At 49.0% G+C, this 19,393-nt stretch overlaps 1 protein-coding gene across 1 annotated transcript in view; it reads right to left on the bottom strand.

Annotated features, from left to right (window-relative positions):
* Zfhx3 (zinc finger homeobox 3) overlaps positions 1–19,393 on the bottom strand; it is a 231,367-nt gene that overhangs the window by 43,033 nt on the left and 168,941 nt on the right. Inside the window, 1 exon segment of the mRNA XM_015496138.2 lies at positions 783–890. Coding sequence (XP_015351624.1) covers positions 783–890 — 108 coding nt within the window.

Consider the following 19,393-nt stretch of genomic DNA (forward strand, 5'->3'; position numbering starts at 1 on the left):
CCAATAGACTCTAAAAGGTAAATATGTTCTCAAAAAAAAAAAAAAAATCAAGGCATTATAATAACAACAATGGTAATGAGAACCGGGCTGACCAAGTAAAATAACTGTAGCTTGTGGTATCATTTGCTTTTATTATCGCAATGGCTTCTGGGAGACGTATCTGTCCAGTAAGTCTTCTCAAAAATGACTTTGCTCCTTCTTGAAAAACCTGAGCTTTTCTTCATAGTCTCAGCTCTTTCTTCCCTCAATGCCGAAATCTTATCATCCTGAGAAATGGCTCTTCCTCCTCTCGCAGCACCAGTTTTTCCAGAAATAGCACTTCCTGTCTTGGCCTCTTCAGTTTCTTCTGCTTTTGGTCAGATGTCCTGCCTGGCTGCACTGTCTGTCTCCCCTGAGGTGGGACTCCAGCATGCGGGTGCTGGCTCTGAGGGTGGGGCTGGGGAGGGACACCAAGAGCCTGTAGGCTGTGTCCAGGCAAAGGCCAGCCTTCACTGCTGACTCCCTCAGAGAACCCGGAGGCTGAGAATGGAGGTGACCAGATCAAGTGCCACTCAACAACCTCTGCTGCACCCCCCCAGACATTTAAAAACTTTAAAATTCTTTAATATAACTTACTAAAGAGGATTGAAAGTGACCACTCTAAAAAGCAAAACGAAGTCCCCCTCCTCTCTTCCAGAGCCAACACAGTTTCCCCGGGCAGATTAAAGATGCACCCACTCCCCGACAGCCCCGTACTTCCAGGGGCGGAATCCCAGAGGCTTAAGGGCAGCTGCACGCGCTACCTGTCCACTTGTTCTGGTCTTTCTCGCCTCCACTCTCTTGGTCTTTAGCAAGCTCCTCTGGATCAGCAGCCATTTCACTGGGTCCTTCAACATCTTCAATGGCTTCTTCTGAAAAAAGAGAAAAACAAAACCGTCAAGGATTCAAACACGGAAAGAAGAGGAAGGACTCAGCCCCCATTCCAAGGAGCTGCCAACTATAAAACACCAAGCCAATGATTCTGTCCTTACCCTCTTCCCAAGGCTCCTCAGAGGACAGCCTTGCTAAGGATTTACTGGGGCCTGAGGATGCAGTTGGTATGAGGCTGTGTTTGCTCCAGGCATGGCCTCTAGGTATTTTCAGAGATTCTGGATGCCTCACTTGAGAGTTTCCAATTGAAAAACTGACCATGTTGATGCAGTAACTCAGCTCAGGCCCTAAAGTCATATGCAAGCATGCTACACTTGAAAATGGGAAAAAACCCCAAACTTAAAACTGTTCACGTTACCTACCTCCATCCCCAGAACATCCTGGTATTGGACTAGACCAGGCCAACTCACGGGGCCTTTCATGGGCCATGGGCATGGCAGTGCCTGACTGTGATGGGAAATTTTTTTTTTGCAGTTGTTCAGGTTCTGAAGAGTCACAGAATATCAATGATTGGTTTCTAGAAATCCTAATGGCATCTGTGGGTATGCCGTGGTCAGTGAGGAGAGGCAAAGGGATAAAAGTCTGTAACAAAGTCACACACTCTCCTTTTGAAATCATTCCACTCTTTCCGCACTACTGGCTTAAAGCTAATCCAAGAAATGCCTCTTTGACTCATCACAGTGTTATAACAAAGGTAGAAGAATAGCCATTTTCAAAACTAGGTTAATTATGAAGTAAAATGCCATCATCCCAAGTGGGGAAGAAGAAAAGATTCTTTAGATGCTGAGAAAAAGAAAGTGAGACACTTCTCTATGTTCTCCTGGCCCCATGGATCAACATCTAAATCCTGTATTCAGTAAGAATGGGCTAGGTGAATGGAGAAAGCAGACAAACCAAGGTGAAAAACCATTTTCATATTGATGAGATTATCGGGAGACTCTGAAGAGCACACCTCTCCGGTACAGAGCAGAGGTGCCCTCTCTATCAACCCAGGCTGGCACCAGACCAGACCCATTAGGAACAGGGAACCCTACATGAGAGTCTGGCTGATTCCACCATAGAGCTCTCCAATTCCAGCTCCACTTTTAAATAACATAGGTGTTACACCCTCTGACCCTCCATAATACTGCCTCTGAATTTTATCCCACAAAGTGAAGTAAAAGAGGTAAAAGTCAATTGACCTCAAAGGGTTTCTAAAACAATCAAAGAAGAAAGCATCATTTTAGAATCATATTTTCCTAATTCTTCCAGAAAGATGATGGAGGTCCAATGACTGGGAATATGAACAAGGGATCAGGGAATGTTCTTCCTTCATTACTAACAGTAAGGGGTTTGTGAGGCAGTTGTGGCAAATACAGACGAAATAAGCCACTGCTCATTTTCAACTCCAATTCAGGGTTCCACATGTGATTTCTATGTCTCTGTTTTTGTCTCGTTCATAGTGAAGTTAAAATCAAGCCTCTTCACCTTACCTTTAGTTCAGAGAAAAATCATACAATGGTGGCTTGAAGTTAATCATATATACAGTCCTATGTAACATCATACATCATTCAGTAGAAAAAAACATGTAGGTGTTAGTAGAGTAACAGCAAGAAAGTTACCAGGCATGGTACCTGCACCATCTCAAATATGTCTGGGCAAGATGTTTCATGCACATTTTTAGGCTTTTGACAAAAACCATTCAAATCTATAATTACAAAATGCATCTTTAAGTGGCTCCTCAATTAAGCAATATCATTAAATTGGGTCTACCCAAATTTAGTTAGGTCTCAAAATATACTCATTTGTCCCAGTACATGCTGTGGTACACAGAATCTGTAGTACGGATACATCGATCAAATTTGATTAGGCAAAGAGATGGCTCGGTGGTCTCACCCCTCTAGTACACACACAGTATCACCTTAGCTGGAAAGTCTGACACCTGCAAACTGACAACGCCCTGATGTGGTGACAATGTCTGAAGGCGCTTCTCAGCAGAGGAGGGAAGGAGTTTACCTATTGGGCAGTCAATCTCCAAGGCCAGTGCCTTGCTCCTGCGCATTATGTGGCCTTCAGTTGCTGGAGCAGAGTTAAAAACTCACTGTCACCTGGCACTGACCCCAGGATGAATCTATCCAAAGACAGAGACTGTAAAGAATGAACAGATCTTTGAAGCAAGGGCAAGGAGACCGGGTGGCACTTGGCAAACACTCCTGGAGCCAGTGTTTGGCAGGCCCATCTGGGCCTGTGCTGTTTCCCCTTGCTGCCCTACTGTGAGCAGAAAATGAAGGCAGCCATGTTCCAATGAGAGGAAAAAACTAAAGAGGTTATTTCAGGAGCTGATTTTGCTTCTCTCTCTCTCTCTTTCTTCTTCTCCTTCTCCTTCTCCTTCTTCTTCTTCTGTTCCTGGATTGACTGTTATCATTTGTGACTCATTCACTGAAAGACTGTTATTACATGTGTGGTGGAAGATAAAATGATTAAGAAACTTCTGGACAAGCAGGCTCCTTCTACAGGGAATCAGTCGGTGTCCCTCAACCCAGATAAAAACCAGGTCCCATTCGGCCAAGCCAGAGCTTCCATGCAGTTCCACCTGGCACCTACAGGTGTCGCCCTCCGCATGGCAAGGCCAGGAGGGCAGCTGGCTGCAGGAGGCAGGCAAGTCTGGGCCGCCTAACCTGCGCATGTGGAAATAATCTACGTCTCCAAGTGAACTGTCTGGTCCTGGAGAAATAAAATAGGACATTCATAAGCAGTTACACCATCTGTCTTTATACCATCATCATCAACAACGAGAAGGAAAAAGGCTCTTTAAAATGGATGAAAGCCCAGGCTGACGGTAACCGGAAAACTGTGAGCTCTGAATACCAATAAAGGTAGAGAAAAGATTAAAAAGCAGGGATACAAACTACGAATTTGTCCAGACAGCTCAGGCCCACAATGCTTTGCAGACAGGGTGTGTTTTCACTGGTCCCCAAAAGTGTAAAGCCAGGCCCCTCACCAAGAGCCAGGTCTCAGGCACCCAAAGGAAAGGCATGGAGTTCTGTCCCTGGAAACGTGGGAGCCGGGGCGGATGGGCAACCACTGTGCAGAGAGCTGCATTTATACGCCAACTCCCAGGGCTGCTATCTAGCCCTTGTTCCTTTTAGGGATCTGTTGGATACACACGTGCTGGCAGAACCCAGAATGGAGGGGAAGTTTTTCCCCACAGGCCATTGATTGCATTTTCCCCACGTGAAGTCAGTGACCACTGGTTGGGGTCACTACAGAAGCTGCACGTTTCCACCCCTGAAATATCAGGTTCAGGCAGATGGTGGGAACAAGTGAGGACTTGGACTGAGGCTCTCACTCAGAACACACAATAGCCACGGGACCATTTTCAAGGTTGAAACAGACACACCAAAACCATCTTCCCTGGAAGATGGAAGCATTTCATAGTATTTCAGACCCCAATCAGAGCAGCCCAGGAATGCTTTCTCAAGGGTGTGGCCAGGACCTGGGTAACTACTCCTCAGTGTCACCTGGTTCTTGGCAGGAGGCAGTAGGCCCAGAGCACCCCATGTCCTGGTCAGGTCTCTTTTAGGCACCAGAAAAGGTGCCTCTAAGACACTGCAGAGGCCCACTGGGATGCCTGTGCCCCATGTAGCCCCCAAGTGAGGGCACCCACTCCCCACTGTACATATTTTCATGTGAAAAGGAAATGGAAGCAAATCTTGAAAAACAGAGAGGCCTCCAGGTCCCTTCTGCCTTCACTTCCATGTAGAACCGTGACTGAGGCCTCTAAAAATCTATTTCCCTCCCAGCCTCCTCCTTACAACTCCCAGGCAGCACTTCCTAGGGCTAGTCCAAACCTGGCCTGCTCCTGTCACTCATGGTAAAGGCAGAGCCCTGGTGGAAGCATCCCAACAGATGAGTATATTCTAGAAGGGGGAGATTCCCAAGGCGGTTTCACTTTTCAGGAGGATGAGACCATCGTCCCAGAAAATCCCCCTTCAATCGAGGTGGTTTTGCTCACCACAAATGCAAACTGTTCTCTTCACACACCTCATAGTTAGCATCTTGGTAAAGGTGACAGTATGACTCCCCCATTTGTGGTGAAGTCTGCTCCCAAAGGAGGTTCATGCGCCAACTGGCAACCCTGTGGGGATTTGTAACCATTTTATGAACAACCTGGAAATTGGTTTGTGGAAGGAGCGCAAGGCAGGAGCCAAAAATAGAAGTGGGATCATCACGAAGTCAGCATTCCACCCACAACATATGCTCCCCAAATTGTCACTCATGAAAATGTTCTAGTTGTTAAAAAAAAAAGGTACTGCTCCCCAAATGACGGGGGCCGAGTGACGTGTCCATTGAGGGTACTTTACAAATCGCTTACAGGCTTGAAAGAAAGGGGAGTCAATCAATGATTAAGACTAGTCCCTCTGTTCCTCACTCTTAACAGGATAATGTAGATTAATTCAAACCTGACAAAGCCCCCACGGTGCCTAGATGTGATAGAAATTTGGAAATTCTCCTAAGAATCAGGGTGTCGGTACCCAACGCTCTCACACGAACATGTTACTTAAATAATGCACCAATCTGTGATCCCCGAAGAATGAAATTGTTCTTTCCTTTTTCTTTGGGGGGAGCGGGGTTGGGGGGAGTGCGTTTGCCTGTCGGCAGGCTCAAGAGCTGAGAAACATTAGCTGTCATGAACCACAATCAAATCAGGTTTGAAATATTTAGCAGTGGCTTGGAAAATGCGGTGGTGCAGCTCTGACAGGCGAGATGTGCACAGACACCCACTTTCCATTCTAATGGAAATATCAGGCCTGTTCTGAATATGTATAACCCAGAAAAATGTATTGATTTTTCATTCGGCATTAAAAAAAATGAAATAGCCTGCAGCTGTCAAAGGCCTTTTGTTAAAAGCTCATCCTTCCTGGAATGAGGTTTACCAGAAACAAGTTTTAATTGTATATAGGACCCTCTTCTTTGAAAAACAAAATAACCAATCTGCTTACTTTGAAGATAGGGTTAAAGCTTTTCCTTTCTCTGTTTTCAACCTAATTAACCCAAGGGCGACCACGGAGGCAGGCGGGAAAGGCTCAGCACACTCTGGCCAGCAGGAGTGACACAGAGGGTGGTGGCTACAAGTGGCGTTTGCTGGTGTCTCTGTGGTGGGTAGAGAGGGACTTGGGATTGTGCTTTGTCCTCTTGTTCCTGCACCTCCTGTGAAGGTACAGGACTCTGAGACTCACTATATGCCCTGGCCAGTCAGATGTGCTCTTTCAGCCTTGGCTGGCACAACTGGAAGGTGAGGGCAGAACATGGCGGGTCCAGGTCTCTTGGTGATTCACTGTCAAGGGGAAACCTCTCCTGGCTGCAGGTACTCTACAGGGTATGTATGCTTTATTTTGCAAACAGAGATCAGATCCAATCCTACAACAGAGAAGATGACTACTAGGGCTTATACCACATGATTCAAATAAAATCCAGGGCACTAAAATTCTGCTACAATAGAAACATGTAACAGGATGTGACTGGCAATGGTGACAGAAAGACAACCCTCATGTTTCCAGTTTTAATTCTAGTCCCATCTTCTCTCTTCATGCCAGAGAGGAAGAGATAGTGGTAGTGACAATAGTGGCTATACCCACAGGTGTGGGCCACTCACTCTCTGGGACATTTTGCAAGTGGGATCTCACTGCGTGATGATCCAAGGTCCTACCAGTCAGTGACTCTCCAGGAATCAAGGGCTGTGTCCTAACTGCACATTTGCACCCACTTCCTGAAGGTAACAAGCCACCAGCAGCTCCACCAAGAGCATCTTCTATAATGTCTGTTCCCAGGTTTTATTCTGCAGTATCATTCCAGGCCTGGCAACCTGACTGGAAGCTGCCTGAGAGGGAACTTCCGGTGAGTTGGTTTATGGGGTGACAACACCCCAGCTCTAAGAAGGCTCCCCTCAATTAAGGTGGCCTGCTTACCACGATACAAACTGTTCTCATCACACGCCTTCTACTTGGCATCTCAGTAAAGACAGCACGCTCTCACTGGAACACACAGAACAGGCCATTTACAAAACCACCCACGTGGACAAGCCCTGAATATTGTTTTAATTGCTGACCAACTTTGTCCAATCTGCTTTCTACTTCTTAGCAGGGTACGGACTCATCAAGGAAGAAACCAAGTCAGAAGAGGATGGGCCCGGGATGCACATCGACACCGATAAGTGGGATGTCGTGAGACACAACTGTGGTAGACCCGGCAGGACCCCTGATGTGGGAAGGCGACGGCAGGTGTCGGGGAGGGCAGGACAGACAGGGCTCTGCAGCCAGCACCTTCATTTATTCATCAGGAGCATAAGGTTTTCCCACCTTCTTGGGGTAAGATGTCATTTCTCTTTCAACAAGAAGTCAAAACTGCAGTGTGCCAAAAGAGCACCAGGCTTTCAGTCAAAGTGGGTTTTCCATGTGGATGAGAGGTACAGTGGCCCCCTGCCACCTGCCATCTCCCCTTGATAGGACCTCTCCCACTGAGTCTAAGGGACAGAGCCAGGGAGCAGCTGCTGCTGGTCCCCCTCCACAGGTGCTGTGGCCTGGCTGCTTTCCTCGGGCCTCCACACGGTGCTCCTACAGGTCATTTCCCCCCACCCTGGTGGCTTAAAAATTGGTCAGATTGGCCAAGCTCCTAACCAGTTGTTTAAACAAAACCACCTTCTTTCTCAAAGATGACATTTATAAACAGATTTCAGCCCATCAAAATTTGCCAGGACATAGGCAGGAGGGGAACCAGGGGACATGGAAAAGATCAGACACACACCCCTCCTCTGGCACAGAGCACCTTTCCGTGTGGACCCTTGAAGTGATCATTTGACCACGAGGGTTCCTTGTAGCACGAGGTGCTCATTTACCAAACACACCTGGGGCCTGGCTGGTGTTTCTGGCCGGAGCCTGAGAGGTCTCTGGTGGAGGCCTGCCAGCCTCTGAGGGGCCTCTGGGGCAGGCTTCACAGGACAGCCCGACACTGAAGGAATTCGGCCTCCTCACCACCCCCACACCCGACCTTCTTTCCTGTCCCCCACCTCCTTGACCCTGACTTTTGGCATCGGGCAGTAGAAATCAACACTTTGCAGGCAAGTCTGGGTATTATTAAAAATGACTAATTGGGGAATAGAGACCATTTATGCTTTTGTATATTTGAAGATCTCGCCACTGTTTACAGAAACAAGAAAAATGGGGATTGTGTGGCCAGAGGCAGCCTGGGAAGCTGGGCCGAGCTGCAGCCTGCGCGTCCAGCCCCTGCTGGGTGAAGTGAGGTCCAGCACCACGAGGATGTCAGCCGGGGGCAGGGGGGTCCCCTCCATTTGCTTTTGTACTTAACTTCACCTCCGACTGGAGCACGGACAGGAGGGAGCAGGTTATGGGTCCAAAGCGGCTGATGCCTCCCAGAGAAAATGTCGCCTCCCTGAGCTGTCCCTCCTGCAGGAACAGCACAGAACGCCAGAGCGTGGAGTGAAAAATGCTGCTATTGTGTGGCGAGGGACGAGTCCTGCCATTTTTCCTCTCCCAGGCAAGGCCACTTGGTCATTTGAACAGTTTGTCAAAACCACACTAGAATTAAGGGGGTGGGTGGGGGTCAAGAGAGGAGAAAAGGGAGGAAACGCCTAACGCCAGTATTGCGACAAGTTCCATTTATCTGTGTTCTCAGCAAAAGCACCTGGGCTGCCCCCTGCAGAAATCCAGAAAGGATAAAAGCAGATGTGCGGCGACAAAGCACAACGGAACTAAATATGTCGCTGACTCGCCTGGTGGCTATTCACAGGAAGATTTAAAAAAAAAAAAAAAACTGAAAGGTGTGAGTTCCAGTTTGTGAAATACAAACCCAACCCTGAAATGGCCTCGGAATCCACGCGAAATAAGAAAGCCAGCTACGTCCCAGAACTCTGAAGTAAACTGAATTCAGCAGGGATTAGTCCCTTGGATTTCTACAGAGCCATGATTGTTGCTGTTACTTTCACACATGAAATGTAAAAAAGGCAAATTCCCTGAGCATGTTTGTAGCGGAGCGTGATGTGATTGTGTTGTCATTTATGGGAAATAATCGCAGACCCATCTCTCCCTTTCCCCCCCATTTTCCAGTCCAAATAACCATGAAAAATTACACTTCAATGTCAGCACAGCGACAAAGGAGGCGCGCTCTCCGGGAGCTCAGCGGATTTGCAGGGGTTTTTCCTTTCTTTGGACAAAAACTACCTTCAATTGTACTTCATTTAAAATGTGATCTAACAAATGCATTTTGACAAGTTCCTTTCTCTTTTTCTCCTTTCTTTCAAACAGTATTTTGCACAGTTTAACCTCACACCAAACTGGAATATTCTGGAAAGAGGAGGCATGCAAAAGAGAAGGCCCTTGATACCGAGAAGGGTGCCCCTCTGCAGGCTGTTGAAAACAGAGTGGTCAGGAAAAACAATGATTCTAACACGGGATGCTACTGGGAAGACAGGACTAAGAGAAGAAACGGGGGTGTCTTCAAGACAGGATATTTGAAAGGTAAAGGTGAAGATGGCTGCAGTTGAAAAAGGAGGGTCTCGATCGATGGTGGGGGAAGGGGTTTCCTGGGCTTGCTGATCAGAGCAAACCATTTCATGGATGTGAAGAGATCATGGAAGCTGTCTGCAGGTGTGGGCAGAACTGGTGTGTGACCACATGGGGGTCCAGAAGGGGAGTGCCCCTGAGGGGTTCCAGTTCCCTCCTGAAACCCCTCCTCTACAGAAAGGGACATTGCTCGACAGAACAGATCTGCCTGAAAGCTTTTTAACATTCCAGGTGTGAGGCCTGAGCAGTCCCTACAAGCATCTGTCTTTCAATAACACCCTGCTTGAAATAAACACTGCCAGGTTTCCATGTTTGGAAGGGAGAAGACAAGACAGATAAACACACATGACTGATAGAAAGAGAGAACATTTTTTTAAAAAATTCACAGTTTCCATTAAAGAAGACTGGTATCTCCTGAGTCAAAACTGACTTGGCATGTCAGAGATCTTATGCTTAATGCAAAAAAGAAAAGAAAGAAAAAAAAAGAAAAAAGGGAGGGAGGAGACGAGAGAGACTATATCTATGATGTGCTTATTTATTTTCTTTAATTGGAAAATGTTTGAAGTACATGGATTTTAAAATGTCCAGGAAGGCCTGTGAGTGTACTTAGGCATCTATGTACAAATGAAGGTGTGTGGGAAATGAACAGGATGTACCAGAAGTGAGATTAACTGATGGTGATTAGAACCTAATGGGCATAAGCGAAACCTTGTGGGATGGCTCTCATAACGGGAACTCGGATGGTGATGTCAGGCCACGGTCTCAATCTATATGGGAGCCATAGCAAAGGGAGGAAGGGTGGAAGGGCGGCTGTGCAGATCTAGGGTGCTTATGCAATCACAAAGGGAACTGGAATTTTTTGCAAAGATATGTATGCAAAAAAGCAAATTCAAAAGAGGTAAATGTTGTGTTCTGACCACTAAAACCAACAGCATACAACTTAGAAGAAAAAAAAAAAAATGACCCCAGAGGTATGAGTCATATGACATACAAATGAGGGACTTGGATCTCCAGCTTGTCTGTTGCCTTACTCTAAAGCCCAGATTGTCTGAAGAGCCCCTGACCTACTCAGAAAGCAGCTTTACCCCCATGAAGCACCAAATTCAGGCAGAAATATTCATTTACTCCCACCAGCGGATTGGCAGAGTAAGGGACTGTCAATGAGCTTCGTTTTGCATGATCATAAACCACTTATATGCACAGCTGGTGAAACACGCTGATTCATAAAAACAAAGCACAAACAAAGGCTTACACTTTCCAAACCAAATCCCAGGAACAGAAATCAGGCCAACTTCAGGCAACATTTCACTCAGAAAAACACTGGCTAAACCTGTTTTGCTTTGGCCAGACCCAAGCGTGCGCAAAGGTCACGGCATTTGTACAGCCCAGCACATCCAAGAATGCAGGGCTAAGAACACATAGGAGCCCTGGAGGTGACAGAAAACAGACTCCTCCATCTCCAAGCATGCTGGGTGCCTTCAGGTGCCTGCTTCACATTGCCTAGTGCAAGAAGATTCCTCCCAGCAGCACTTATGGTCAGACCCGAGACGTTTAAGGATGCGTCTACACGTGCAAAGTCAAAAACTGGGCCATTCTCCAAAACCATCAAGTCTCCAAACGCACTTCAGTCTGAAGCAAATAGGCAGCAGAAGCAACATGTTTCAGTTGACAGTTCCTGGGAAATTGCAAAGAAATTGAAGCAGGAAGCTGAGGTGCAGAGAAAATCCAAAGGTTTACGTTCAAGAGCTTTCCTGCATTAATGGGGGGGGGAAAGCAGATGGGATTGCTAAATTGTTGTCATTTTAACAGGCACCTTGTACAGTTCTTCTGTGCTGAGTGGGAAAAAGAAAATTCTTGGATCCTTGTCCTCCTATTTTAGAAACTTCGGAAGTATTGCCAACAGCTGAATCCAAAGCCTGTTTTTACTTAAAAAAAAAAAAAAAATTGGATCATGTATAATGAAACTGTCTTTTCCTAAAGTTTAACAAAATGTCACTTTCACAATGATTTTAGCCACAGCAGCCCTTCCTCAAGTCTCCCAGAGCTACTACTATTGTAGACTAAGCGTCTATCTAGCGTTTCCTCCTGTAAGGAGTTTCTGAGACCTAAAAAGAGACTAGCAACCCTTGAAAAGCAATGTGTTCCATTGCACATCCCCAAACGTATACAGCAAAATGTCTCAAGGCACAAAAACACCCAGCAATGGTCATCAAGGTGGACATTTCAACACTATCTAAATTTTAGGCTCACACTCATAATTTCTAACGGCAGGGACATTAGAAAACAATGAATACATGAAACCGAAGACAAACATCCCCCTGAGATGAGAAAGTCAAGGATCTGAGCATAAGAGTGCAGTTCAGTGACAGACAACTGGTACTTCAGACAGGAACGAGGGATCTATTAAAAATCTGGAGCACATACTTACATTTGTAAAGAACTTAGGAGATGCTTAAGTTCTTCAGGGCGTGTGCTGCAACCAGAGGAAGTACCAGTCTACAGAGAGGGAAATCCTTGAGTCAGAATCCTCCCCCAAATTTCCTAAGTGGGTAATTTTCTTCCCAAGTGAAATATATACCCTAAGCAGAAAAAGAATAAGGAAAGGAAACGACACAAATGAAAGGTTTAGCTTCCCTCTGTCAGGCCAAGCTGGATGCGAGGGAAGGGAACTGAACAAGCCAGCCGTGGAGGAGAGCCACCAAGGAGCAGTGCACTAGCCCAGAGGAGGATGCCCAGGGGCTGGGGGACCAGGTAAGTGACTCCCCCACATTTGTAAAGAGAGGAGAAGTAGTAGCCAGTGAGAAACATTAAAAAAAAAGCCTAGGTAAGATTATGTATTAAAATTAAATAGTCATTATGAAGAGAAAACAGATCAATTTCACCTGAAAGGAGTTCAATCTACGAATTACCTTGACTACTGAAGAACTTTGGTGAATGGTTGCAAAGAACAGGCGATGTTCCAGGAGAATGGAAATGAAGACAGAAAACTGAGCCTTCAAGAGAGATCATTTGAAGAATGGAGATATAAGCAAGAAAAGATGAAATGGGTCAATGAACTAAAAATCTAGCTGTGTAAAATTTAGCTAGACCCAATTAAGGTGGCAAAATCAGAAATTCCTTTTTATATGTAGAAAATATAAAAGGGATAAAGAGGCAGGGTAGTCCAAACAAGCAGCAGCTATGTGAGCTCAAATGTGAGCACGGCAGATTTACGCAGGCGATTGGCAGAAACCTGGTCAGCCACGGTTTCTGCCTGTTTGTGGGGATTTGTTTGGGGGAGCTGACCACCAGCACCTGGGAGTTACAGGACAGGAGACTGGAGATCAGAGAAAGGGAGGACTCCAAGGTCACATGGTGAGGGAGTCCACAGGAGGGCCTCTCAGGGAGAACAAGGGATGTCACCAAGGAGAGAGGACGTGTTCAAGGTAGTGCTGACAGGTAGCAAGGGCCTTGTGAAGGGAGAGGAACCTGGTACCCTGTTTCCTGGATGCTGGCTCCTTGGGAGTCTCCCTCCACAAAAGCTGTGAGATTGAGGCGATACCCTAGTTGTTCAAAGCAATGTCTAATTTTTCTTTACAGAAGGGACAATAGCAAGGATAAAAAATGAGCTCACCGAAAACAAAATAAAAACCCATACTCAAAACCAAATCCAGCCCCTCATGCCCCAGATATCCAGGTTTCCAGGCAAAAAGTCTCCTGGTACTTTCTGCCCAGTGGCAACACAACGCCCCAAATACAAGCATCATGCAGAACTGCAGGACAAGTGACAGCTCTCTTTCCCTCTCTTATACACACTCACTCACACACGCCTCCCCTTCTTGCTCTTTTCTGGAAGGGGGGGATCCCAGAGCACTGCTCCCAAGTGGTTTGGGCAGTCTCAGCACAGATAGTCTGGATCTGGAGTGAGGTCCAAGGCGCTGGTGATGGTGATGGGGTTGCTGTCACAGCCCCGAATCCCAGCCGCGGAGAACTAGCAAAAGCCAAGTAATTGCTTTTTCCCCTTCCACTAATAAGCTTTTCAGCAGAGGAAGAATTCAGCTTCCTGTAGTCAACAGACCCTTTTTTCCCTGCCTCTCCTCGCTCCAAATAATCTAAAGTGACTGCAATTTCAGTGCTGGCTCTCCAGCATTCAGCTCCACCGGCTGAGGTCAGAGGGTGTCAAGTGAGGGCTCTCCATTTCTCTTCTACTCTGCCTGCACGCCACCGGGGCTTCTTTGTAACTGAGGCAACCTGCCTCCCCGGCCTGGCCATTGTGTGCATCACCAGCCCCCAGCACACCGACTTCACATTCCAGGAAATGGTTTTTAAGACCCAGAAAATACCAGGGGTGGGGGATCTCTATGCTGTAAACAACTGATTAGTAATGACCAACTTCAGATGCTCCGGTGACCCGAGCTGCTAATTTCCCAGGCTTTAGGACTACACTGTGGCCAGACATTTCTGTGTGTGGTGGTTACACTTGGTGGCTGCTTGGGTGATTTTCAGTTCTGTTTTATGCAAATGACTGTGGTCCCTAGATTCTCTTCTTATGATCTTGCTATGGTCTGATGTATTTGTGTGGGGAGTACTTTCAGGCCTGGCTTCATGTGGAATCAGCTGCAAGTGGAGGATTGCCCTGGAAAACTCTGCCCAGCCCCCTCGCTGCCTCAGTTCCAGATGAATGAAATGCGATTTCAATTAAGAAGGGCAGCGACAAGTGCTTCCCCTGTGCGTCTGGGTGGAGATCCCAGGGGAGACTGCACGAAGAACTGAAGGTGAGCACACAAAGGCAGGAGGGATGAGCAGAGAAAGAACAGGTGTGTGCAGGGAACTGGCAGGCCCCAGCAGGGTTCTGCCCCCCAGGTAGATGAGAAGAGGGCCGTGAGCAGACACAAGAGGCCTGCCTCTGGGAGAGTGGCACCGAGAAGGGAGACTGAGGCAGTGCGGAAAGATGCTGCCCCCTCCTTCCCACCCCAGCACCCCAGGCCTGTGGGGGTTCCAGAAGGTAGGAGAGAAAAGGAGATGCTCCTGGGAAAAGACTGGGAACCACCCCCCCGACACACAACAGGCCCAGAGGAGGTGCATGCTCTTTGCTGGCTGCAGCCAGGCCTGTGATGGGAATTTATTTCCCTCAATTACATGCTCTTGTCCCCAGTCTCAGTTCATCAGCACAGTGCAGCCAAGTCAATGAAAGGCTCCATGATGAAGTAATCACATGCACAGGGACGTCCGCTGGGCTGGCAAGGCTGCTGCAGCCATGCCTGGCCTGAATCAAGCCTCCTGGGACTTCCACCCTGCAGGGTCACCCGGCCGCCCCAGGAGCCTGTGCTCCTGCTGCCATCTTCTTTCACCCAATCACAAATGCCTTAATTGCAAAGTGGAAAAAGGAAGGAACTAGCTGAGTGGGAGTGGTTGGTACCAAATATTGGCCACTTTCCTTGTCCCCTGCCTGTGCAGTCCTCCATGGAGAGGCTGAGCATGAAAGCCAGTATCTGCACCAAGAAGGCCTCTGTGTGCTGAGGCCAGTACTGAGTATCTGACAGAAATGGTGGTGACACAACCATCACCTGACTGAAGTAGATGCTATCAGAACTCCCATTTCACAGACCAGGAAACTGAGGCTCAGAGAGGCTAACTGACTGGGGAAGGTGACAGAGCTGATCCAAGGTCCATGCTCTTTTTTTTTTTTTTTTTAAAGAATCTAACCTTATTTTTTATTTATTGGTTTTTATGTGGTGCTGAGGATCGAACCCAGTGCCTTACTCATGCTAGGCAAACGCTCTACCACTGAGTCACAACCCCAGCCCAGGTCCATGCTTTTGACGGCTGTCTTCAGAGTGGGCTCTGCCTGTGCTATCCAGCTATCAAATGTGCGTGGCACTGAAGACATAGCTGTCAGCACAACAGGGAAGCTCCTGTGGCAGGGCTGGGAAGGAGGGTGGGAGAGAAGGCCGACAACCAGCAGCTAAGTGGAGGAGGAGGAGTGGCCAAGTCAGATGCTGAGCGGGGAGAACCTTAAGGCAAGAGATGGGAACAGAAGGATTCCAAGGGGCATTTAACATGAGAGGCTTGAGGAAGGCGACATTTGTACACAGACCCGAAAGAAGGGAGGGTGTGGTGCAGAGGCTGACCCCGGAGGCCTTGGAGCAACAGCAAGAGGCCTACCATAGGATGAGGCTGTCCTGCTGGAGGAACAGTGAGTGGAGAAAGGAGAGGCAGGGAGGACATGGGCTTGGCCAGATCTTGGGGGCAGACCAGAGAGTGCGAATACATCAGGCCCTCGCGAGAACACCTCCTCCTGCTCAGTACCTCTTCCTCACGGCATATATGGCTATGGACCCACCATGCTGCTTGGTAAGTGGTGTCCAGCGTAGGCTGTGGTCCCGACTCATCCCCTCAGCAGTGAGCTGTCTGTGTAGGGGACAGGCCACACAGCTTGCACAGTGGGCACTTCAGGGATTTCCACAGAAAGGCTCCCGGGCTTCTCTAAATATGTGGGTGCACAAAATGGAAATGCAGATAGACGTGGAGGGTGGACGCAGATACGACTTCCATGAGCCCTTCTTTCCCTTCCCTGGAGGAGCTAGCCTGTGGTACAGAAGCACAGAGGGAAGGACACGGCCCAGCATCCTTTGCCAGAGTCGTGCTGCAGCACAGAGACAGTCTTGACACCCAGAAGCAGTGCGTGGCCACCAAGCTCCAAAGCATCCACCCGAGGGAGGGCAGCACCAGGACAGGGGTGGAGCATTCAGGGCTCAGAGGCTGCAGTGTGAAGCCAAAGGGTGGCCCCTGGCCCTTCAGCATGTTCCATCTCTGAGATCTTACTGCCCCTCAAACCTGGATTTCACAGACTTTATAAACTCATCAACTATACTAAACTATAGGACCTCAGCAGTGCAACCGAAAGGTGAGCTCTTAGGAGAACAGTATGAATTTGGAATTGGGGCTGGTTATCCTGGGGAAAAGTCTGCCACCACTCCCTCTAGTGACACACACCCCTCTCTGCTGCAGGTGTCTCTCTCCAGGTCTCGGGCCTGCAGCTCAGCGGGTAGGTTCAGTTAGACAGCATCCCTATTTCTTCGGGCTGCATCCAAGACTGGCTATCTCGGGAGCTCCACAACACAAAAAGCTCTCACGCCCTGAGCGTCTTGGGTTTTGATGCTAAACCCCGGTGGGGGAGTTAGAGCACCCACAGGGCACTGGCCTCCCGGAGAGAAGAGAGCTGGATCTAGTTCAGAATCCGGGGAGAGGGGACACAGAGGTATCAGCCAAGCAACAGGCAAAGCTGACTACCCAGAGGGGCCCCTTCCAGGCCTGCTGGGGATCAAGCAGGAGCAGAAAGGCCAGGCCAAAAGCCAGAGCAAGAACAAGAAGGCACAGAGCAAGGAAGTAATGGACGAGGAGGTAAAAGCCAGAAAATGGGAGCTGCATGGAACAGGAAGCAGAATGGGGCCAAAGCCACCCCAGCTGAAAGGAGACGCCGGTGTGGGTTACCACAGCGATCTGAGGTCCGGGAGGACGCTGGCTAGAGCGAGACTCCTCCCTGCCCCATTTCATTCCACTGGACTCACCAGAACTGTGTTTTGGGGAAGGGGCCAGAACAACTATTGGAGCCCTGACTTGGCTGCTGCCTTTTACAGTCCACTTCCCAGAATAAACTGCCCCAAGACTTCACCCATCTCCAAAAAAGGCAACTACAAAAACGCTCCTTGCCAGCCCCTTCCCTCACCAGCACAGTCATCCTGCCCTCTGGTCTCGGGCGGGGGCCGAGGGGGCCGAGGGAGGCAGTTCAGGCCTGGGACTAATTGCTCTTGTGGATGCTGTGCAGGGTGGGGGCTGATCCTGTGCTGAGCAGTTAGGAACTTCCCAAATCATTAACCTTTCTCGGAGTGCACTGTACTGGGAGGTGCTCCCTCTGCAGCCTATTCAGGAGCCCTATTGATCTGCCGCACACTCGGTGCCTTCAAAGTTGTTTATGATCAATATGCAAATTGCCCATGGCATTGATCTAGTATTAATTTTCAATTAGGGAATCCACAAGGGGTCTCTGAGGGTCAATACCTAACAATGCAAAGGAAACTCCGCTGCTGTGGAGAATCGGGCCTGATACTGATAAAAGCTTCCCCAAGCCTCCTTCTCCATAGTTCCGGGCCCTCTGGGCTGTCACCTTTGCTTTGGCTCACTTGGGTGCCTCCTAAGTCAGACCCCTTCGGCCTCCTCCCAGGCTGGATCCTAGGCTGCTGCCCTGTGGCTCCCCCCCCTCCCTTCAGTGCCACAGGAACCTTCCTGGCCTGCCAGTGCACTCCCCTGACACCCACCCTGCTGACCAGAGGCCCCCAGGCATGCCTCCTCGGCTCCCCATGCCACACCCTGCCCGGGACCACTCTCTCCCCCAGCTCCCCAACCACACATACCTTCTTCCTCCCTCTCTCCCTCTCCCTTGTTTCTGCTTAGTCACGGAACGTCACCTTGGCACGCTGCCATGGCTGGAGCTGGCGAGCTGCACGGTCCCCAGAAATCTCAGGCAGTCAGGCAGAGCCGCCGGGCTGCCAGGTTATGCTTGGCGAACAACCCACTGATGTCATTTCAAAAAACCAGGGGAAGGAAAGAGGCATAGCTTCAAATCATCTGTTTCTCCTTCTTTCTTTCTTCTCACAAAATTTTTCTTCCCTAATGAAACATGGGGGGCAGGGGGAGGTTAATTACTTTACCACTCACTCACGGTTCCCAGAGGCGGCCGTGGCCCGCCCTCCAGGGGCACAGGGCAGTGCGTGTGAGTTGCTGATGGGGGGCGTCCCTGGGGAGGGTGTGCCCAGCTGGGATCAGAGTGACCCGGGAACTCTGTCATTCCATTACGCCCCTAACAGCCCCTCAGAGACTCTCGTGGGAAAGTTGTGCAACCAGAGGAGCAGGAGTACAAGAGTGTGCCCTATTCCCCACGCAGCAGGTACCAGGCAAGAGCCCCCGGGCTCCAGCACGGCCCTGCAAGCTGCCCAGGGCTCTGAACCGCCGTGCTTTCTTTACTTTCTGCTTCTGGGACAAACTCTCTGAGCATGAGGTTCTCCTGGCCCACAGTGCTGCACAAGGACCCAAGCCCATCATGCCACACGGGGTGGTTGCCGGCCACTTTCGGCACTGCCACTCACCACGCTAACCGGCGTGTGAGCTAGCCGGGCTAATTGGTTTATGGATAACATTAATTACCATGTTGCTCATTAATGGATGAAATCTTTATTGGTGCCATTGATCAGTGGACTTGTTAGCTGGCCTCCTAACCAATGGCGGATGTAACAAGCTCTCTTATTGGCATATCAATTAATGCAATCAATTCCTGGCCAGCGGCTGCCATTCGGCTTGCTGGTTGTGCAGGGGTAGGAGACAGACCCATAGCCACCGTGCCTTTACTCACGGTTCCCAGTGCTCAACTGAAGGCCGGCTGGTCTCCGCTACTTGGGACTATTTATTGAAAAATTCATACCTGCCCTTCCCCTTTGAAGGGCATATTACATCCACCCTTCCACCCCAAATTCTGGAGATGACAGAAGTGCTCTACCAGATCAGGTGCAGAAGCCAGAAGGACAGGGGGAGGGGACTGTGCCAGTGCACAGGAGACTGGGGAAACAGAGGCACTAGAATGGTTCCGTCCTCAGTTTGGACTCTGCACAACACTCTGGGCAATGATGGGAAGATCCTGAAAACATGAAGCCTGGTCACTAGCCTTTGGCTTGCCCTGGGGATGCCTTCCGGGTCCCCTGACTTCCCCAGCCACAGTCATACCCATGATGGCATTGAATGGCATCCACCTCCCTCCCTGCCTCCTGCCAAGGCACTATATGAAAACACCATCCACTTGTCTTAAGTCCCGAGTCCCGAGCCAGGACAGCTGCCCCTATCGTCACCATGTGCCCAGCAAACCCACGCATACACACAAGTAGTAGTCTCACGTG

The sequence above is a fragment of the Marmota marmota genome, unplaced genomic scaffold (genome assembly GCF_001458135.2).
Source record: "Marmota marmota marmota unplaced genomic scaffold, marMar, whole genome shotgun sequence".
NCBI classification, from domain to species: Eukaryota; Metazoa; Chordata; class Mammalia; order Rodentia; family Sciuridae; genus Marmota; species Marmota marmota.